The 12,291-nt window shown below is 44.1% G+C and overlaps 1 protein-coding gene across 1 annotated transcript in view; it reads right to left on the bottom strand.

Moving 5' to 3' along the window:
• Positions 1-2,753: 2,753 nt before the first annotated feature.
• The window catches only part of Lonp2 (lon peptidase 2, peroxisomal), a 76,771-nt gene continuing 67,233 nt past the window's right edge, over positions 2,754-12,291 (bottom strand). The window contains exons 12-15 of the mRNA XM_005367024.2: positions 10,940-11,082; positions 6,356-6,563; positions 5,778-5,968; positions 2,754-3,158 (exon numbers count right to left, since the gene is read on the bottom strand). Coding sequence (XP_005367081.1) covers positions 2,937-3,158; positions 5,778-5,968; positions 6,356-6,563; positions 10,940-11,082 — 764 coding nt within the window. The 3' untranslated portion in view covers positions 2,754-2,936. The remainder of the gene's footprint in view (positions 3,159-5,777; positions 5,969-6,355; positions 6,564-10,939; positions 11,083-12,291) is intronic.

Below are 12,291 nucleotides of genomic sequence, written 5' to 3'. Positions count from 1 at the left end.
CCAGAATACAAACTGTAATTGCTATAAGAGAAGAGGAAAGAAAATCATGTTTTCAGCACATACATTGACCTGGTGGTTTGGTTTTGTTTCTTGAGATAGAGTTTCTCCATAGCTTTGGAGTCTGTCCTGACACTTTGTAGACCAGGCTGGCCTCGAACTTTGTAGACCTGTCTCTGCCTCCCGAATGCTGGGATTAAAGGCGTGCACTTCCTCTGGCCAACCTGGTATTTTTTTAAAAAAAGATTCTTGTATCTTTTATATCATTCATAATCTGGTATTTTACTTATAGTCACTGATTTACCTATTGGTATTAAATATTTTATGAACAACTAAAAAAGAAGGTATTTGGCCCTAAATTTGCATATAGCTTATCATGTGACTCAGGATTACAGAGTCTTATTTGTAGTACATAGAAGAGTTCAGAGGGATGATACATGGACAGAACAATTGAAATTATACTTAGAAAGTTGATAACCATGGCATTACAGCTTTGTTTGCCTTTGATACCTAAAAGCTATGCATGTCCCAAATGGTGCGGCCACAGTAGAGAGGAGATGGGGCTGAGGTTGAGGTGTGCTCTAGCTCAGTGTTTGGGTACTTACCCAGCATGTGCAAGTCCCACTATGGTCCCCAACACCATGTACACACATGGACACATGCATGCATGGTCAGAAAGTTGTTTGTGGCTAGTAAAGGACAGGTCAGGTCTGGAGGCAGAAGCTGGAGGTCAGGGTTGATGAGCTGAAGGATGGGAGCCAGGTGCCCCTACTTCCCAGATGTCGCCTCAGTGCTAACCTGGTGGAGAAGTGCACCTGTACAAAGTAACTAGCTCGTTTTCTGAGCCCTTTCCTATGAGAAATGGAACACATGCATTTTGGGAGGGCATTCTGATCAAAGCACCACCACAGAAGTTCTACTTCTGGGCACACATCCCAAAATAATAGAAAAGCAAGGGATCTGTACATTCCTGTTGACAGTCCACAGTCACAGAACAGTAGGGGAGTGGATAAGCAGTATGTCATATGTACACAGCAGCTTGTTCAGCCAGAAAAAGAAGTTTGATACATGATACAGAGATAAACTTGACAAGTTGGTAAGATGTCAGACAAGAAAAGAACAAAACTTCTTCAAAACACTTAGAATAAGGAAGAGGGGAAGAGTGGTTACCAGGTCTGCAATTGGGGGAATGAGTTGTTTGTGCTGAAAAAATCGTGGACAGTGGGAATACTGAATGTCACAGATGTCCCTGAATTAAATATTTGTAAGTGGTTACAGTGTGGATTTTATTCAGTTTCTCTGATCAAAACCTCCTGCATAGCAAACCAAAAACAGTGTTAGAAAAACAAAAACCATACCATTCAATCCCAGATGGCTCCTTTCAAAAGGAAAGATGGGCTGGAGAAACCGCTCCCCAGTTGAGAGTGCTTGCTGTTCTTGCTGAATACCCAAATTAGTTCCCAGCACCCACACCAGGCAGCACCCACACCAGGCAGCACCCACACCAGGCACCTGTAACTCTTGCTCCGGGGATCTGACACCTTCTTCTGGCCTCTGCAGGTGCCCGTGCGCACACACACAAAGATGGACATAAATCTGTTTTAGAAAATGCACACACACGTCAGACAGCACAGAAGCTGCCCTATGTAATTTCCTGTGTAGGTCAGTGCTGATTTCTAGGCCCCAGAGAACCCTGAGCTTTAAAAGATGTGTTACCACCTCAGGCAGGAATATGAAGCAGGGCTTGGTGGGATGGCGCCCTGGATGGACAAGGCCAGTGGATTGTTCCTTTGCTCCTTGTGCACGATTACAGAGGTCAGGAGCTCATCAAGGGTTGTGAGTGCCCCCAGCTAGTCCTGGTTTGGTATTTCCTCCAGAGATTTTTAGTAGGCCTAAGCAGGGTTTAGGTAGCTTGCAGACCCCATTCTCATTCAGGAAGTATCAAAACTCTTCTCATATCTTGTAATGTAAGATTCTGACTCTAGAATTAAAATTGTGTTGTTTACATTGCATTCTTGTTGAATCGGCAATAATACTGTTATTTCACACATGAGCATGTATGAAACAGGGTTCAGAAACCTAGTAAGTGTAAGGGGCCTTCACCCTGGTACCTCAGACTGAGTCACAGGAGCAAACAGGCATTCCAAGTTTAGGGGTCATCCCGAAACACATAGCTGCTCCCTTGGGCCTGTAGTTTTTCAAGATTACAGACACCCAAAGCCATTGTGTTCCTGCAATGATTGCCAACATATGCCACTGTTCTCATTGCTGCTTCCCTCAGCCTAGGACCTGTATGGTCCTATGTGGGCCTCATCCTAGACTTCTAAATAGTTGCCTAGAGTTTTGTCTTTGCTAGTTTCCCTTCTAAGTAATTGGGTTCCAGGATCCAATAAAGTCTACATGGGTCTCCAGAGTTAAGAGTATGTGCCAACTGTTATTATTTTGAGATAGGGTCTCCCTATGTAGTCCTGGCTGCCTTGGAACTTGGTGTGTAGACCAAGCTGGCCTTGAACGTCAAGAGACCCACCTTCTGCCTCCCGAGTACCTGTACTACCACACTTGACTCCCCCAATCATTAAACATATCAGACACGTCAGAGGGATTCCTGGATCTCTATTCCACATCCTTGAGTAGGATTCGGGTCTATAGTGGGCCAGAGGGTTGACATTTCTAGCATGTTCTTTGTTCTGCGACCACAGAGAACCTCTGTTCTGTATCTTTTCCAGGGACACCAATCCCACTGAAGACCACACTTCTAGTTTTAATTCTTTATTAAACCAATATTTCTGTAATAAACATCAACAGCTACTTGAGCAGACTCATTGTTATCTTGATTATGTCCACAAATTAGGGATATTTTGCTTACTCTTACTGGTGCCTAAAACCAGCCTTGGCACCTCTTGGCACCTCATAATTAAAATTCCAGCTGATGTTGGGGTCTAAAGTTTGCTGTCAATGAGACCAGGCCTGGTTTTGACAGTGAAGCCACCATCAAAAGCTGCATTTAGAACTTCATCCAGGCAGCTTGCTGTGACAAAACTTAGATCCTGTCTGACGTTGCTTGGGATTTCTTCAAGGTCTTTCTCATTCCTCTGTGGAATTATGATCTGCTTCAGCCCTGCTCGGTGTGCGGCGAGCACTTTGTCTTTAATTCCACCCACCTGCCAGGCAAGAGAAGACAGCCATCAAGGGTTATGGTCTGCAAGTGGACCTGCTTCTCACTGAGCTTGGGTATTCAGCCACCTCCCATTTGGTTATGGTATGAGCTGAGCTGGGATGCCAGTAAAAAGGCTAATGGTACTCTATCTAAAAAATGTTTGTGTTGCTTCCATTTTAAATATTTTAATGAGAAAATCTGAAATCATGATGTCTATGGATGCCTGTGTGTGTGTGTGTGTGTGTGTGTGATTGCAACTTTGTATTTAGGTTGATTCTGTAACAGTATTATTAGCTTGGTTATACTATTCCTAGCTGGAAGAAAGAATTTTGGAAATTTTTACCATGAAGAAATGACAAATGGAAGAAATAAATATGTTGCTGTAAATGTTATATAATGTGTACATGTACGTCATTTGCTACAGTTCTGTTTTTATAAAATAAAGATTTTGAAGTTAAATGAACTGGTCTTACAGAGGATGTTCAGTTGTGTTACAAGATTATTGTCTTCATTACCACAAAGCAAAGGCCTTTGTGCCATCTAAAAATGAGAACACTCCAAACTAGCTCTGGTTGTTTTTTAACTGTTGCTTCGTGACAATTACCCTGTTGATTACCCTGGTCTTAACTCACAGAGATCTGTCTGCCTCTGTTCCCTGCTCCCAAGTGCTGGGATTAAAGGCATGTGCCACCAGGGCTGGCCCCTCTTGTGATTTAGAAACAAACAAAAAGCTATTCCTACAACCAATTGTTCCTTCACAAAAGGTGGAGTCTGATTCCCCTTCCCTCTGATGGAAGTGATGCTACGTGAATTTCAGTGCTAAGGTATAAGAAGAAAGCTGCTGCCTGGATTGATAGGTTGGATCACTTGCCCTAGAAGTAGCAAGGTATCATGTTTGAGGTTATCTACACAGACTGGGAAAGCCCACAAGTGAGGACTTGGGCCTCCTATGCATCACACAGAAAGAAGCAGGTTCTCCTGCTCCCTAAATTTTCCGAGCTTCAGCCTAACTGGCTAGCTTTAGGCCTTCCTACATAGCTGTCACCCTGGCCCAGACTGTGCTTTTCTGGAGTGCCTTCTTCAGAGAAAATTCTGAGACAGACTGTATCCTTCCAGTATGAAATGTCTATTTTTACACTCGCACTGGACTGAGAGCAAGAACAAGACACTGTATGTAACACTGTTCCACTGTGTATCCAGTGGCTCTTAGTGGCTCAGGACTCTTTCCACTCCAGGATATGCTCTGCTATTTCTTTTACTCTTTGTTGTAATCCATCTTCCCAATTGCTGCATCTCTTCCCATTTGCTGGATATGGCAGACTGACTATACTGTATATTATTTCCCTAGTCATTCTCTAACCACACTCAATCCAAAAGATTTCTTTTTATTTTACTTTTTTATTATTTGTTTTTGGTTTTTCAAGACAGGGATTCTCTATAGTTTTGGAGCCTATCCTGGAACTAGCTCTGTAGACCAGGTTGGCTTCAAACTCACAGAGATCCTCCTGCCTCTGCCTCCCAAGTGCAAAAGACTCCTTTTTATTTCAGCCTTAGTAAGTTGTTTTTTTTTTTTTTAAATTCTACCACTTTTCATGGTCCTTGCATGGTTGAATGAAAATATTGGAGTACAATTGTTGTAGTGGCTAGAACTAAGGCTGAGCAAGTCCTCTGCTATTGGGCCTTATCTCTGGCTCTTTTTCACTTTGAGGTTGGGTCTCACTAAGTTGCCTATGCTGCTTCAGGCTTCCTGAGTTGCTGGGGTTTTAGGTGTGCCTAACCCCTTTAATGATCTTAACTGGTAATCCTATAATCTATTTTCATTCATATTTTGCAGAGTAAAGAACATTAGCTCTTTTCTCCTTTTTTGCCATGGATCTATCAGTCTGTTGTAGACAAGTCCTGGCACCTAGTCACTGGAAGTCCTAATACTTGAGTCCTGTGTAGCCACAGCATTTGTGTAGACGGATCCGGATATGCACTGGAACCTAAGACCCACAGATACGGGCAGGCTTTTTAAGATGTTGTTTTTGTTTGGTTTGCTTGGTTTTCAAGATAGGGTTTCTCTATGTAACAACCCTGGCTGTCCTGTAACTCACTGTAGACCAGGTTGGCATCAAACTCACAGAGCGTCCCAAGTGCTGGGATTAAAGGCGTGTGCCACCACCGCCTGTCAGGCCTTTTGAAATGTAACAGACAACTTTAATTCCATTCCCATTTTTATGCTGGTAGTTTTGCTCTAAATCTTGCCAATTACAGTAATCTAAGATTTCTGCAAAGTGCCAGGATGTCTAAATTCAAGAAGTGTGGATGAGCTTAAAACTTTATATACATGCAAGTCACCTTTAACTAGAGAGAGATTGCAGATGTTCAGGTAAGCTGCTGACCTTCCTACCAACCATGCTAATATTTTCCCCTTAAATCTTTTTAGATGACAAGGGAACATGGGAGAGATGTTTGCTTTTACTTGGCCCAAATTTTAAAATAAAAATTAGTTACAGGTACTAAATTGTTAATGCCTATTTTAAACCAGAGTGTTTACAGAAAGAAGGCAAACTATTATTCATGAAAGTTTAAAAATAATTTGAGTAAAAATTACAAGAACATAAATGTTTTCTATACTTACTGGAAGAACAAGCCCTCTCAGAGTAATTTCCCCAGTCATGGCTACATCTGAACGCACCAGCCGCCCACTGAAAAGTGAGGCGAGACAAGTTACTATGGTAACACCAGCAGATGGTCCATCTTTTGTGACAGCTCCAGCTGGGAAGTGCAGATGGATGTCTGTGTTGTCAAGAAGATCAAAACTTCCAAAAGCTTTAAAAAGGAAAAAAGGAAATTTAATGTAGAAAAACTAAACCTATTTTTTTTTCTCTGAATAAAATCAAACACAAAAATGGGTGTTTTTTGTAAATGAACCCTTCAAAAATATTAATGGATAGTGTGCACTTAGAGTGAGGTCTGGACAGAAAGATTCATTCTACTCTAAGTATGATTTCAAACAAACCTTTGCTCTTTTTTCTAGCTCAGGCACTAAGCTAAACAGCTCTAACACGGTCACTAGAGTCTCCATAGGCATTCAGAAGCCAAGCACTGGACGTTACTGAGTGGGTCACCTTTGTCACACAGTGTAAGATGCTTTCTGGATCATGATCCCAGGGCCCTCCTTCCGAGCTGTGTCCCCACTGTGGCTGGGCCATGTACCATTAGTCAGGTGGTATTTCTTCGCATTGCTTCGAAGCCAGCTGATGGCAAGATGGGCAGACTCCTTCATGACGTCCCCGAGCTGGCCAGTCAGTGTTAGCTGGCCTTCACCGTCCATCCGACTTGCCTCCACAAACATGATTTTGCCACCCAAGGGAGTCCATGCTAATCCGATTGCCACTCCAGGTTGACTCAAACGCTCAGATACCTTGAAGGATGAAAAACAATCAGTTGTGTCAAGATGGAGAAATTATTTCCAGAGCATTTAATCATACTGTCCTGTAAGACTCGCTCTCCCGGCGCAAACTTAAGTACTAACCCTTTGAGAACTTACTACCTGGCATTATTTTGAGATACCCTCTCACTATCTGGCTGTCTGCCACAAGAGTTACATACACTTCTTATTTAGTATTTGCCAGATGCAGTATAGCCCTAGAACACGGGTGAGTAACTGACTTCCAAGAGCTGGGTCCAATTATATACGCCTTGATCTTCAGGAAGCAGTAGCTCGATCAGTGTATCTTTATTGGACTGTGCACCTCTACATATCCACAGCCTGACTGGGTTTTCACTATGTACGCTTGCTTTAGGGAGCAGCAGCAGCTCTCACAGGCTTTCTGTAGCTACTGCAGAAACACTGCACTGCCACTTCTTGGTGATCCCCTACACTCGGGGCATGGGACAGCCCTGTGCAGCCTGACTGCAGTCTAAGTGGAGCAAGCTGCTTAGCTGGGATTTTGAGTCTAGGTGATAAGCTATAGGTTAACATATCCCAGATATGAAAATGCAAAGTAACAGTTGAAAGACAGCAATGCTGGGGCTGGAGAGATGGCTCAGAGGTTAAGAGCACTGACTTCTCGTCCAGAGGTCCTGAGTTCAATTCCCAGCAACCACATGGTGGCTCACAGCCATCTATAATGAGATCTGGTGCCCTCTTCTGGCATGTAAGCATACATGGAAGGAATGTTGTATCTATAATAAATAAATAAATCTTAAAAAAAAGACAGCAATGCTAACTTTGACTAAACTCCAGTCTCCAGACTGCCCATTCTGTTGTGTTATCTGTGCCAGAGGAAATAAGTACAGTATGTCACCAAGTACCAATCCAATATGAGGCTTCTCCACCATCAGGTACTGTGTCACTATGCTCACACCCACCTTTCTCTAGCAGGTGTGTGCAGTGGAAACGGTGGCATCAGGGAAGCCACTGGGGAGTCAGCTTACTGTAAGAGCTAACTCTGACCTTTCTTGTCACAGGTAGGCAGCAGGTTTAGCTGCCCTAGGCTACCAGCCCAGCTCAACCACAGTCAGTTCCCTCTAGCACTGGCACCTGCTCTGTGCTATATTTAATTGAGAAAGATGGAAAAGATAGGCCAGTGCTGTTTAAGAATAAAAAACCAGATGATAAAACTGTTCATGACTTTAAAAACACAAGTATAGGTCAATTTTCTTATTCTTGTTATTGCATGGCTTCTTTCCAGGGCTGGATGAGCTAATCCTAAAGAATAATCTTCAGAATGCAAAGTTATGTTTAACACAATAAGCCATTTATTACAGTTTTATTAGCTGTCAATTACATTTTTTTTTAAAAATTGTTTTTTAATACCTGTGTGTATTTTTAAAGATTTATTTATTTATTTATTTATTTATTTATTTATTATGTGTACAGTGTTCTGCCTGCATGTACGCCTGTAGGCTGGAAGAGGGTATCAGATCTCCTAACAGATGGTTGTGAGCTATCATGTGGTTGCTGGGAATTGAACTCAGGACCTCTGGAAGGGCAATCAGTGCTCTTAACCTCTGAGCCATCTCTCCAGCCCCTGTCAATCAATTCTTACAGCTGAATCCTCAAAACTATAAACCATGTTGCTTCATGAAACCAGGCAAAATGGGGAGACAGCTCAGCAGTCAAGATCACATAGGGGTCTTGTAGAGGATCCAGGATTAGCTACTAACACTTACATGGCAGCTCATAGCCAACTGCCTGTTAACTCCAGTTTGAGGGGATCCCATTCCCTCTTCAGACCTCCATGGGCACCAAGGATGCAAGTGGCACATAGTCATACATTCAGGTAAAATATCCATATACATAAAATTGAAAAAGAAAGAAACCAGGCTGGGAAGATGATGTAGTAGGTAAAAGAGCTTGCTCTGTAAATCTGATGACCTGAGTTCAATTCAGGCTCAAGTGAAAAGCCGAGTGTGGCAGTGTGTACTTAATCCCAGCATTCCTATGGCAATCGGAGGTAGAGATGGAGACTCATCTGGAAGGCTGCACACCAGTTAGCCTGATATATAGATAGCGTCAAAACCAAGAAGGACCCTACCTCAAAACCAAGGTGGGAAGGCAGGTGTCCTCTCATGGCATGAAAGTGGACATGTGCACATATTCACATTCACACACTCACACACACACACACACACACACACACACACACACACACACACACACACGTTTGTTTGTTTTCTTGAAACACCATCTGCTGGATAATCTTGGTATTCTGGGCAGGAGACTGACCTGCAGCGGAGAGTAGTGACGACCTGAATGACACACGATCAGAGAATGGAGTGGTGATCAAACGGAGGATCCCTGTGGCCAGGGGTTGTACAATCATCCAAGGGAAGATCCTGCCATTCTTAGACACGGGTCCGAGGTTTTGTGTCCTCATATGAAACTCAACAATCAAGCACACGTGTGGAGGTCAGAGGACAACTCTGCGGGTTCTGGGAACTGACCCCTGGACAACAGGTATGGTGACAATCTCCTGTAACCTGCTCTTGTTTCTTCAGCCCAACTGTTTGTTTGTTTGTTTGAGACAGGGTTTTTCTCTGTAGCTTTGGAACCTGTCCTGGAACTAGCACTTGTAGACCAGGCTGGCCTCAAACTCACAGAGATCCACCTGCCTCTGCCTCCAGAGTCCTGGGATTAAAGGCATGTGCCACCACTGCCCAGCTCAGCCCAACTGGTTTTAATACTTCGAAGATCAATACTTAAGGACCATTTGCATATCTAGTTGTGGCCATGTTTACATTGCTTTACCTCCCATGACTAAGATGATCTCTGCAAATGTGGAGACCTCTCTGTGACTCTTAGTCCAGAGGAAGACTCATGCACCCATCAAGATTGTACAGTCACTCCATCCCTTCACAAGGAGCCATGGCGTTCCAGTAATGCCCCAGCAAACATTATAGGCGTATAGGTGTGACTGACAGACCACGTAAAGATGAAGAACGTGGTATAAAAGTATGGCAGACCACAAGTGTGTTGACAAAGTGCCTATCTCTGCAGGGGACAGTGTCAGCAGAGGGTGACCAAGAGTGAGGTTTGCAAACCCCGCTGAAATCCTCCTTTACATTCAAGCTGGTCAAGTATTCTATTATGATAGCTAAAATGCTGTTAGGAAAATAAAATGACACCAAAGAGCATGACTAAGCCATGTGTACAGCTTTTCCTTTCTGTTCTTTCTGCTGTTCCTCTGCCAGTGCTGTTGAAATGGCAGAAAGTCAACATCAGCCGAGAAGGGTTACAGTCAGACAGAAACAAGGGTTAGCCTTTGTTTCAGTTCTCAGAGAACTGCTGGGATGAGCCTTTTCTGGAAAGTCTAGAGAAAGAGGCCATGGAACGTGGAATCAGAACCCGTCTTGACTCTGACAGTGAAAACTAAGCTCATTTTCTTTAAACACTTTGAAATTCAAATCCCTGGTATCTTAAGAATTCAAAGAACCCAAATGCCTTTGGTTGTACGATTCCAGATCTGCTGGAATAAACAAGGACTGTTCCAGTGAATGGGAGCTTTGTGGGAAGGCTCGTCAGCTGAAAAGCTAGCTCACAAGTTAATACAGGAGCAAGAAAGATGGCTGCAGGGAGTCTCTCTTCTCCCCTTTGTAAGCCCTTAGGAAAACCATCATCACTGGTAATGATTTTGAAGTTTTGCTCGAGAGACTGCCTTATGCATGGTTTGACAGATTTATTTTCTAGACATCTTTACAAACCTTTCCTAGGAAAGCACCCGGAACATCTAAACTCCCCAAATATGTTGTAATGGCTTCAACATCCTATTCTATAACTATGTCCATCTGCGTCTCGGCTTGTCCTGGCTCTCAGGCCTTCTGTGAGGTAGGAAAGGGAAAAGCAGAACAGGACAGTAAAAGGTTTAACCCTGAGGGATGATAGGGTCCTGAAATATGTTATCTGGTGGGCGGTAGCCCCAGTCTGACACTAAAGCTGGACTCTTGCTTTCAGACAGTGGGGATCATGTGGATTCCCCACCCCCTCCCCAAGCCCTCAGCAGTACAAGACAAGACATCTTTGATTAAGATCACACAACAGAAGCTAGGATTCTTCTGCAGCAGCAAGGCCACAAGCATGAGTCAATCATGAGATGGAGGGGATGACTACTGAGTCAAGTCAGCCTAGCTGTTCCGGAGCCGACATGGCTCTTTCCCTATGGAGTCACACCACCACGTGTGATAGTACACAGGGAGATTTCCCTTTTAAGACAGAACTTCGGCCTCAGAAACCACAACTCTACTTGCCTGATACCAAGCAAGCACCAATGAAAACACAGATATGAGAGTTCTCACCTCCAGCTCATACATTGGTGGCCCCAGGATGTCTTTCAGCGCGTGGAAGTCGATGAGAATGGGCATTTCGGGTGGCAGGGCCAAGTCCGCAGTGTCACCAATAGCTTCAGGCTTCGCAGCTTCCAGCACGTGCTCTCTGCACCCTAAGAGAAACACGTATGTACAGGTTCCCAGAGAGCTAGTGGGAAAGTGTAACCGGAGGCACAGTGACTACTGCGCTCCAGTCCCCTATGCACTTACGGGCACAGACCGCCTTCACCTGTCACAGGGGGAGGAGTCGTCTTTCAAAGCCCTTACAGGAGTATTCACAAGTGCCTCTGCGTAGTTACTGTCTCTGCCCCTCACAAAAGGCAGACTGACTATCTTCTTTTCACATATAAATTCTCACTGAGAATAACGTGCAGTGTGGTGACTCAAGCCATCTAGCAGCTGGGAAGCTGAGGAAGAAGGGCTGCTGAAAATCCTAGGTTAGCCTGGGCTATACATAAGATCCTGTCAAAAACAACAAACACCTGCTACATAGTGATGTTGAGTAGGTAAAATGGACTATATCCCAGCACTTGGAAGGTCAGGCAGGAGGATCACAAGTTCAAAGCTTCCCTGGGTTATAGAGGGAATTTAAGAGCAATCTGAACAACTTAGTGAGACTGCCTCAAAGATATGAAGTCAGGCACAATGGTGCACGCCTTTAATCCCAGCCCTTAGGAGGTGGCAGGCAGACCTGAATCTGAAGCCAGCCTGGTCTGTATAGCCAGTTCCAGGACAGCAAAGGCCATACAGTGAAACCCTGAGTAGTGTAAACAAACAAGTAAGTAAAAGCAGCTGGGGATATTTTCACTGCGAGCATGCTCGCTCAGCACGTATGAAGTTTTAGACCAAAACTTAGCTCACTGTTAAACAAAACAGCACTGAACAGCAGGCACAGCTCAACTACTGGCCGCGGAGACCAGAGGCTGAAGGTGCAGACAGTACATTACTTAGTATAGTATAGTGCTAGCAGATCGGTATAACCTGAGCCTGGCACAAACTCAACCACCTCTTAGAGGAGTTTGATATGGTGTCGTACTTTCTTTCTTATGTTTTTGGAGATAGAGTTTTATTATGTAGACGAGGCTGGCCTCAAATATTCAGTCTCTGCCTCAGCCTCCTGAGTGCTGTAATTACAGGTTTGGTCCACCATTTCCGTAGGTGTCCTGTGTTGGTGGAGACTGCTCAGACCTGAAATAATTACATAAAACTCTATCAATTAAAACACTGCTTGAAGCCGGGCGGTGGTGGCGCACGCCTTTAATCCCAGCACTCGGGAGGCAGAGGCAGGCGGATCTCTGTGAGTTCGAGACCAGCCTGGTCTA

The sequence above is a fragment of the Microtus ochrogaster genome, unplaced genomic scaffold, assembly GCF_000317375.1.
Source record: "Microtus ochrogaster isolate Prairie Vole_2 unplaced genomic scaffold, MicOch1.0 UNK15, whole genome shotgun sequence".
NCBI classification, from domain to species: domain Eukaryota; kingdom Metazoa; phylum Chordata; class Mammalia; order Rodentia; family Cricetidae; genus Microtus; species Microtus ochrogaster.
Note: the sequence above shows the minus strand (reverse complement) of the source record. Positions and strands in the feature narration are given on the sequence as shown.